At 53.2% G+C, this 9,966-nt stretch overlaps 1 protein-coding gene across 1 annotated transcript in view; it reads left to right on the forward strand.

Annotated features, from left to right (window-relative positions):
• FAM3D (FAM3 metabolism regulating signaling molecule D) overlaps nucleotides 1-9,966 on the forward strand; it is a 33,798-nt gene that overhangs the window by 21,243 nt on the left and 2,589 nt on the right. Inside the window, exons 6-9 of the mRNA XM_077776725.1 lie at nucleotides 1,782-1,840; nucleotides 5,061-5,111; nucleotides 8,653-8,737; nucleotides 9,423-9,549. Of these exons, the coding sequence (XP_077632851.1) occupies nucleotides 1,782-1,840; nucleotides 5,061-5,111; nucleotides 8,653-8,737; nucleotides 9,423-9,549 (322 nt within the window). The remainder of the gene's footprint in view (nucleotides 1-1,781; nucleotides 1,841-5,060; nucleotides 5,112-8,652; nucleotides 8,738-9,422; nucleotides 9,550-9,966) is intronic.

The raw sequence follows: 9,966 nt of genomic DNA on the forward strand, positions 1-9,966 counted from the left end.
AGAGAACCCCTTCATCATGACGACCCTGGTTATCAACCACTGCTCGTCACTCCATGCTAGTTCTGGGGTGCTGTGTGCTGAGTCAGGCACTGCGCCGGGGCCAGAGCTTCCAAGGGAACCCCGAAAATGGATTCTAGGGTGGTCAGACCACACAGCCAGTGTCCTGAGTCTTTGGGGGACTGTTGGAGGCATCATGGGAGTGCAGAAAGGGGCAGGTCCCTCTGACTCAGGCAGAGGTCCGTGGAGGCTCCTTGGAGGAGGCCTCTGAGCTCCGTCCTGCGCCTGCTCTCTGGCCCCTCCCCTCCCCCTCCCTGAGCTGCTGACACTAAGTTGCTCTTGTTCCCTCAACAGCGGTGGTCAGGACCAAGTGTGGCCTCACCAAGCCCTGCCCAGAAGAGTTCTTCGCCTTTAAAATCAGCAGCGGGGCCGCCAACGTTGTGGGCCCCACCATGTGCTTCGAAAACCAGGTGTAAGTTTCTTGTGATTCTTTTTTTTCTTTCAATTCCTTCACAAAGTCAGAGGCTGCAGGGGCAGGCCCTGAGGGCAGCCCATATCTTCCACTGGCTTCCTTTTACTCTGGGCTGATGCATCTCCATCTTGCGAGATGATTTGTGGCTTCATCTCATTCAGTCCCCCAACACTCCCAGAGGTGGGGCTGTAATTGACGAAGAAACTGAGGCTCAGACAGCATTAGAGTCAGGATTTGAACACAGGTCTGTGTGATCCCCAGACTGCTGGGCTTCCTGTAAACGTGGATGCCTCTGGGGAGGGTTCAATATCAAGATTTAGGCACCAAAGTTCAGATGCAGCAGGTTCCAAAACTTCCACTTAGGTGTGAGAGAAAGACTGTGTACCCATTATCCAAGCCAGGTGGTAAAGGCCCAGGGGACAGTAAGTTTATCCTACTAAAGAAGCCAGAGATGGGTGTTTTAGTCAGGATTCTGAACCTAACTCCAACTCACTCAGGCAAAATGAGGAACTTAGTGACAGAGACAGCAGGCTTCAGGACCAGCTGGATCCAGGGTTGCAAACCACGTCATCAGGGCTCCCTCTCATACCGTCTTTAGCTCTGTTCTCCTCTGTCAAATTCAGTTTTGGGGACATGAAAATGGTTTGCTTCATGTAAAGGAGGGAGGCCAGTGGTTGGCAGCCATATTAGCCCAGGCTGGCACCCCACTGGGAAGATAGCTTTCTCTTACCCAAATTATCCCTGCAAAAGGCCCGAGACTGAGTTTCATTGGCTGGTCTGGGTCACATGACCATGCCTGGCTCAATGACTGTGATCCAGGCGTGGGAGAGTGAGGTGAGTCCCGAGAACTACCTGGGTCTAAGAGAACTACCAGAACAGTTTTCCCGAGAAGCGCCAGAGGGCTGGGTGGGTGCTGGGCAGGGAGGGCCACCGCTGGGCTCCACGCCGCCATCCCCGATTCTGCAGGACAGCAGCAACGCTCTGGGCTCTGCCTTCATCCCAGCAGCCAGGCCTCACTGCTGGGGGACGTAGGCTGGTCCCACTCCGAACACCTCAGAGCCCCAGGCAGGGACCTTCTCTCTTTCCTGAGCAGACTGTTCTGGTCCAAGCTTGCCATGAGAATTCCTCGGAGAATCCAGCCCACCGCTCGCTTCCAGGAGAAAGCAGATGGCCCACATTCTTCTGTGTGCCTCCCAGGGCTGCTGCCGATCCTGGACCACGTGGGCTCTCGCGGAGTCCCCGAGTCACAAAAGCAGAGTGTTCCTTCCACGCTTGGGACCGACTGTTGTATTTTGTTTTCCTTCTCCTTCAGGATCATGAGTCCTGTGAAAAACAACGTGGGCAGAGGCCTGAACATTGCCCTGGTGAACGGTGAGCTGCTGATCCATCCCCCAGACAGCCCCGTCCATGCTCTCAGGAGCGGAGGGGGAGGGGGGGAGGTGGTTACACATTTCGTTCAGCCAACACTGGCTCAGCTCCTACTGAGCGGGGGGCCAGCAGTGCACAAGAGGGAAAGCCTGTGGGGACAGTAGGTCTAAAAGGCCTGGTCCCAACCACCAGAGTCTCGACCAGGCCCCCACCATGAGCAACTATCCCAGGAGGATACCCTTCTTTTTTTTTTTTTTAAAGTTTCATTTATTTCTGAGAGGGAGAGACAGTGTGAGCAGGGGAGGGTCAGAGAGAGAGGGAGACACAGAATCGGAAACCGGCTCCAGGCTCTGAGCTGGCAGTCAGCACAGAGCCCAACGCGGGGCTCGAACCCACGAACCGTGAGATCATGGCGTGAGCTGAAGTTGGGACGCCCAACCGACCGAGCCACCCAGGCTCCCCGGGAGGATACCCTTCTATGAAGCATGAGCTCGTCCTCGAGGCCGTGCCGCCTAAACCAACACACACAAAACCCTGGGGGACGACCAACAGCAATGTGAGATCGTGAGCTGACCGCACACCTTCATTCACTCATTCGACAAGTACTGACAGCAGCTACTGTGGGCCAAGCCCTGTACAGAAGCATTAGGGGTCAGCCATGAACTAGAAGAACAGGCCCTGGGGTGTCTCTGAAGGAGGAAACACAGCTCTGAGAGCTCGGACATATAGCTGGGGATGGGGGTAGTCAGGGGAAGCTTCCAGAGGGGGGTGCTGGTCAGGTGAGGCCTGAAGGATCGTGGGGGTGGGCCAGGGAAAAAGCGGGGCAGGCTCCTTCGAAGCAGGGGCAACACTGTGCAGGAAGCAGAGAAGGGAGGAGCAGGGAGAGGGCTTGGCGGCCACACAGAGTCTTCCTGGCTACACAGAGAAGAGGGTAGGGATGACAGGTACAGATGGGGAGGCAGGCAGGGCGAGAGAGTGAGCCTTCTACTAAGAAGTGTGAGCTTGAAGCTCCAGTCAATAGGGAGCCTCAGAAAGGCTTTGAGGAGGGCATGAGGATCCAGCCCTGCATTCCGGAAACTTCCTTCCAGCTTGGAGTAGGGAGGCTGGGGATAGAGGGACCTGGAGGAAGGCAGACAGCCTCACTACCCTGCATCTCCAGCGGGAAGACCAGCTGCTAGCCATACCTGAAACAGGGACATATTTCAGGAGCAGTGGGCTTACAGGGATGGAGTAGGGACCAGGTGGTCTGCCCCAGCCAAGACCCTCCTCTCTCTCTGCCTCTGGCTCTTAGATGGAGAGCGGAGGCCATTTCCCCGAATCTAAGAGCCACTTCCCAGAACAAAGGGCAGGGCAGGTGGAAAAAAGGGCACAGCAGATGCTCCGGAAGGAAAAGGCCAAGCTTGTGTGTGTCATGACCACACGAACACACATAGGAAGTGACAGGGTAGGGTGGGACACGCCTTTTGCTCCTGGGGAGACATTTCCCTTCTGCCACGAAACCCTGTCGAGTCAGGGGAAAGGTCAAAGCCTAAAGCAGAGCGGGAGGTCAGAAGGCGGCCCAGGAAGAGTGGGGCCCGGGAGGGACGGGGGCCCGGCAGGGTCTGCCTCCTCCAGTCTGGAGACGTTGAGCAAGGCCTGACTCCCTCCCTTGGCGGCCCCTTCCTACAGGGAGGCTGTGCCAGCTGAACTGTAGGAGTCTCAGTTTACAGGGGCTGTTCCATCTAATCTCCACTCGCGCCCCCACCACCGCCGCCCTCAACCCCCACCCCCACCCCGGGTCCTGGCTGCAGCCTGCTGGTTGTCTCCTCCCTGAAATGGGCCGCTGCGGGAGAAGGCCTCTGTAAATAGCGTCCCACGAGACCGGCTCAGACTGAGGCGTCCGCCTCCCCTCACAAAGCACAAAGACAAGCACAAGCAGCAGTAACACCAATAGCTCAGTCATCGAGCATTCCCAGTGTGCTGTGTCATTCAGCCTCCTCCCGATGCTAGAATGGAGCTATGGACAATATACCCACGTCCCAGGTAAGAAATGGAAGTTCAGGGAGGTTAGGCACCTTGCCCAAGGTTACACAGCCAAGAGATTTGAACCTGGATCTGGCTGACTCCAGTTCTTAATCACTCAGCTGAACTACTTACTTCCCTAGACTGAAAACCTCTCCAAACATCTATGTAGCACCTACTGCATGCCAGCTGCGGGGAAGTCTAACGCATCACTCTGAGGGCCTCAGGGTCTCATCTGTATAATAAGCCCGCAAAAAGATCGGTAAAGATTGGTGGTTATCAACCTTTTAGGGGACAGAGATTCCTTTAAGAAACTTCATACTGCACCTCCTCCCCCTAATTCCAGAAAAATCCACAAATGCACATGATCAGTTTCATGTGTACATAGACCCCTCTCCCCCCCCTTCCAAGGACCCTACACTAGTGGCTCTGAGAATCCAGTAAGGGCTGCAGTGTGCACTTCCCCACCCAGCAGGAGAGCCTCCACTACCCAGGCCCCCATCCCCACCCTCTTCCCGGTTCCACAAGCTAGCAGAGGGGGAAGGGACCAGTGGTGAAAATGTAGATCTGCCATCCCCTCTGCAACACCCCCATCTAGTGGCTGCACTTGAGAACTGCGACTTTCCCAGAACACCTGGTTTTCTGTAGGACTTGGACCCTTTGCAAAACCCACAAATGCAATTCAGATTACTAGACTCAGAACACTGAGTACAGTTCAGCCCACTAATCCCTTTGCCTTTCAGAGTCGGAGGACTCAAATTGCAGATTTCCTGTTTAGGTAGGAATAATGATGACGACTGTAGTTATTTTTATTACTATTACTACTGCAGCTGAAATTTATCTTGTGCTTACTACCTATTTGAAATACATCTCGCTTAGTTCTCACAGCCCGTTTTTCAGATGCAAAAATTGAGGTAAAAATACTAAGTGGTGCATTAAGAAGAGGCAAGGCAAAACACACACCCCGATTGGCGGGATACTGTTCAATTCTAGAGATCCTCCAACCATTATGTTCTTGCACCTCTAAGATCAGCCCAAAAGTTAGTGGGCACCTACTTAAGTGCTACATGCTTTCTACAGGACCTGACTTTATTATTATTCTTTTTTTTCCCCCACTCCATTATTAGTCTATTTTTAGACCTTAAAGAATAGCCGTTTTCTGCAAAATGATAGGCAGGATGACACATTCCAGGAAATCACAGTTTTGTTCTCTCGTCCCCAGGAACCTCAGGAATGGTGCTAACACAGAAATGTTTCGACATGTACTCCGGAGGTAGGCACCTCTCTGCTGGCCCTGAGGTCCCACGGTGCGCTGAGTTCCTTCCTGTGGCAAGAGAGCAGGGGGGTATTAGGAAGCTGGGCTTTGGTTTCCGCCGGAGACACCCAGAAAGAAGCATGGTGAGGGTGGAAGGCCATCCTGCTGTCTTTGAAATTCCTTTCTACCATCTTAGTTGGGCTCACCTGGGTGCAGATCCTGAGACAAGGGTTCCAGTGCAGCAGCTGATTTGGAAGGAGGCGACCTCAGGAAATACCAGTGAGAAGTGAGACAGGGAAAGGAAGAGAGCCAGTACGATGTGTCACCAAGCTGAACACTGCGGGCAATTGGGACTCAGGAGCCAGTGTCCAATACATGCTCACAGAGGTCTCAGAAGGGCAAGGGAGCTGGGGTGCTCCCTCCCCTAATTCCCCGGCACTTCCCACACTCTGGCCTGGGCACAAAGGAAGGTCTGGAGGTGGAAGAAGACCTTCAGGCAAAGATCTGCCAGTGCTGGCAGGTGGAGGCCAGGCATGTGTGCATAAGGACAAAGACATACAGCCCAGTTTGCTCTGCTAGGTAAAGGGTATTATATTTTAAGGCTGCAGGGATTTCCACTCATCCCAAGGACAGGACATGGCCCCCCAAGGTCCAGAACAGATAGCTCTGAGGCTCTAAGCTCCCTGCAGCTTTCTACAGATGTCTTTTCTTCTCTCTGTGCACAGGCATGCTTTCCGAACCTCTCTGTACATGTAGCCACTGTGCTCCTTGCCCTTACAGGACCTACCTGGGCTGAAAGTTCCCGCCAGCGGCTTCCTCACCCACAGGCTGACTGGCCAAGTCATGGTGGGGGCGGGACTCTCACCCAGCAATCCTGACATCTTCCAAAACGTGGTGGAATAAGTCCCAGAGCCATTATGCCACCCACTGCCCAGCTGGCAGCCCACCTCCCTCCCTCTGGAGTGCATATGGAGTTTGCACAATAAGGAGTGAAAACGCGGCAGGGCGGCCCCTTGCAGGCAGTGGGAGTCCTGGTCCTGCAAGAGCCCGCTTCCATCAGGACAGGCGGACTGAGCTCAGCCCCCTCATCAGAGCCCAGCTCGGCTCGGCTCCCCTCTCCTGTGCCTGCAGCCCCCGGGCAGCTCCAGGCTCGGGCATCACTACCCTACTATGCCCACCTAACCACACAAGCCCAGGGTGGACAAAGCCAGGCAGCAAGAAAGTGGGGAGTCCTCTTGGCCTTGCAAACAAAGGAGGCCTTGAAATGTGGCACATGGGAGTGTGGTGCCCGAAGTCACAGCTGGGAATGTTTGGAAGGTGACCACACTTAGAGACACGAGCTGGCACCCTGTCCTGTGCCCAGGCCTTCAAAGGGTCCCATGGGTCCTACGATGGCCCTCCTCCACCTGAGTCCCACCTCACAGGTAGGCCAGACGATGTGCCGACCGGAAGCCTGCATCAGGGCCCACGCAGACCTCTTCAAGGTGTACCCCCTTGGGCAGAAGCCACAGACACACCCTTAGGACTGAGGGGTGGCCAGGGCATGGCAGTTGCTGGAGGGGAAGGTGGTGTGGACAGAGCTTGGACAGGCAGACTGGGAGTGTCCACATGCAGGCAGGCAAGGCCTCTCCTGGTGCAGGACAGAGCAAAGACAGGGGTGAGAAGAATGTGGGGCAGGCTATGGGCCGAGGGCCAGAGAGTGTCGTTTGTTCTCTGTCCAGGACCACCCCCCACACAGGTGTTCAGGATGGTCTAGGGTCAGGTTTATGGAAAAGGTACAGTCTCTGGAATCAAAGACTTCAGGCTGAGTCAGGTGACACTTCTCGTGTCAGGTGATACTTCAGTTCTGTCATCTATAAAATAGGGGGGATTCACAGTGTCCACTTCGTGAGACTGACACGGAGATTGAATGGGAACCTGCACTGATCAGTGGGGGGGGAGCGGGTGGCATGGACTGGCTGGAGAAAGGACCTGGGGGCCTCATTCAGTGTTCTCCCTTCCCTTCCCTTCCCTCCTCCCTCACTCCATCCACAGGACTCAGAAGCAAGGAGGTCATTGTCAGAATGAAAAGAGGAAAAAATAATTTAAAAGAAGCTAAATTTTATATTGCCCTGTTATCAAATTGGATGTAACCACGACTGATGGGGACCCGGAAACAGAAGCATTTGAGGACAGGTTGTGGTCACGGACTACACAGGCCTCTGTGTTACTGAGCTGGTTGGCAGCTGACCTTGGCTTTCAGGACTTGATTCCTCCCCTAGGGACAAGGGATCCCCAGGGAATACAAGAACTGGCTTGTGTTCATGGGCATTGGCCTGTGGGTAGGGTGGCCTTACGGGGCCCTGTGCTGAGAGCAAACTCCGGTTTGGTTTGATGTTCTGGCTTTGCCATCTTGAAATTCTTAATAATTTTTTAACAAAGGGCTCCTCATATTTTTTAAGATTTTTAAGTAATCTCTATGCCCAGCGTGGGGCTCAAACTCACAACCCAGAGATCAAGAGTCACATGCTTGATACCCACTGAGCCAGCCAGGTGCCCCAAAGCTCCACATTTTTGGTTTGCACAGGGCCCCCAAAATTATGTTGCGGTTGCTGCTAATAATTGCAGTTCCATTATAGTGCACTTCCTGTATGCCCAGAGTCATTGTCACATTTACTCTTTACAAAAATTCTGTGGGCAGGACTACTAATCTTCCTTGTGTGACAGCTATAACCCCTGCTTTTCCCACTAGGCCAGTCTTGCCCATACTTCCTCATTCAAGAGCCACCTGCACACTTTATGCCGTGTCCAGAGTACCATCTGAATTATTAGTAATTTCCTTTGATTCAGCTCACTTTTTTAAACCTAAAAAATCTTAAAAAGGAAACTATATCACTGTCCTAAGTCACCACTTTTTGTGCAGATAAGCTCAAAGGAAACAAATCCATGTCCTTAAAGCGAGCTGGGGGCTGATGCCTCCCCCACGTGCTAGGCCTGTTCTCTGTTAAATGCAGAGATTTTGCAACTGCAGTGAGGTGTTCAAGACACAAAGGGAAGCTTGACCATTGGTGTAAGCTGGAGATTTGTAAGACGCTAATGTTCTCTCTCAGTGACCTGAGTTGCCTGTGGTCCAGTGGGTGTGTCCTCTAAAGTCAGGACCGACAAGTTAGGTTGTTAACCAGTGTAGAGGGGGGCCGCAGGGGGTATGCAAAGAGCCCAGAGCTCCTGAGAGATGACTGTGCTCCGTACCTTGGGAGTAGGTCCCCAAGGACCCTTAGGACAATGTCTCTCACTTCTAGCTGCACATCTGAGTTGCCTGTGGAATTTTCAAATTCCAACATCCACCCTTAACCACCTGAATGAGGATACCCTTGCTCTGTGCACGTTGCTCTCCCTCGGACAAGGGCTGCGGGCAGCTCCACGGGGATGTCACCTCCTACTGGCCCCGGAGCTTCAGACGGAGCTCAGTGTCAGCCTGCTGCTGGCCACTCCTGGTTCATCAGAGCAGTAGCAGAGAATGAGAATGACCTCTGGCCATTTCCCCTAAATGACCGGCACCCTGCTTTCCTCCCTCCCCCAGATATGAAGCTCCTGGTGAAATTCCTTAAAGAAATTCCAGTGGGCATGCTGGTGCTGGTGGCATCCTACGATGACCCAGGGACCAAGTAAGTGGTAACCTCCACCTGCCAGGCCTTGGGTTGAAGCAAGGCCAGTGCTTCCAAGCCCCAAGGGTCTTCTCCCGCCTCCTGCTGGCTGTCTCTTCGGGCAGCTTCTCCTAGGGAAGTAACTAGACAGCGCACATGTTCTAAGAGGTCCATCACAGCCTCGGTTACAGCAGTAAAAACCGGACACACTGTCCCTGTCCTATAAAGGCCACTGCTTACAGAAATTATGACACATGCTGGTAGGTGACGTATTATTATATATACATAAAAGAGGATATACTGCATCAAAAATGATGTAGAAAATAATTTAAGGATATGGAAGAATGTTCACCTTTTAACATGAAGAGGGAAAAGAAGCAGCAGTGTGTAAAAGCAGTGGTAGGATCCCATAGTATATGCGGGGGGTGGGGGGAGACGTGAAAGAAATACATTAGAATTTTACAGTGATTATGTCAAGTGGGGTGAGACTCAAAGTTTTAGTTCCTCTGTGATGTTCTGTATTTTCCAAATAAACATGTATATTTGTAAACAGAAGCAAAGTTGTACTAACACCTCTCCAGCCACTCCAAGTCCTGGCCACTGAGCCCTGTTCCTCCTGAACACAGCTCTGCCTGTAGGCCAGTGGCCTGAGAACCGGGCCCTTCCCCCACCCCTCCACCTCACTGTGCTCTCTGTTCCTCTGCAGAATGGACAATGAGATCCGGAAGCTCCTCTCCGACCTGGGCAGTTCTTACGCAAATCAGCTGGGCTTCAGAGATAGCTGGGTCTTCGTAGGGGCCAAAGACCTCAAGAATAAAAGCCCCTTTGAGCAGGTGGGTTCCTGGGGCCTCCCGTCCCAGTGAAGCGGGGTGTTTGGGGGGAAGGTGCCGGGGATGGATGAACAAGGACTGAGATAGCTTGGAAAGAACAGTGTGGGAATCCTAGAGGTCAGGGTGGCCTGACTGGGTAATCCCCGAGCAGGAAGTGGCCTTGACTGTTTTTCAAGGAGGTGGGTCATAATAAATGGATAAGTACCAAAAAGGAGAAGGAAAAGGAGAAAAGAAAGATGAAGGCAAGTGAGGCATGGAAAAAAGAGAAAAGAAGAGATGAAGCCTGCATGATGGACAGAAAGGGGAGCCCAGAGAAGGGGGGATGCCTAGCTTCTGGTCCCAATGGAAACCTAAGCCCCACCCCTTACACACACACACACACACACACACACACACACACACACACACACACGCCGCAGA

This window comes from Crocuta crocuta, unplaced genomic scaffold (assembly GCF_008692635.1).
Source record: "Crocuta crocuta isolate KB4526 unplaced genomic scaffold, BGI_CrCroc_1.0 scaffold87, whole genome shotgun sequence".
Taxonomy (NCBI): Eukaryota; Metazoa; Chordata; class Mammalia; order Carnivora; family Hyaenidae; genus Crocuta; species Crocuta crocuta.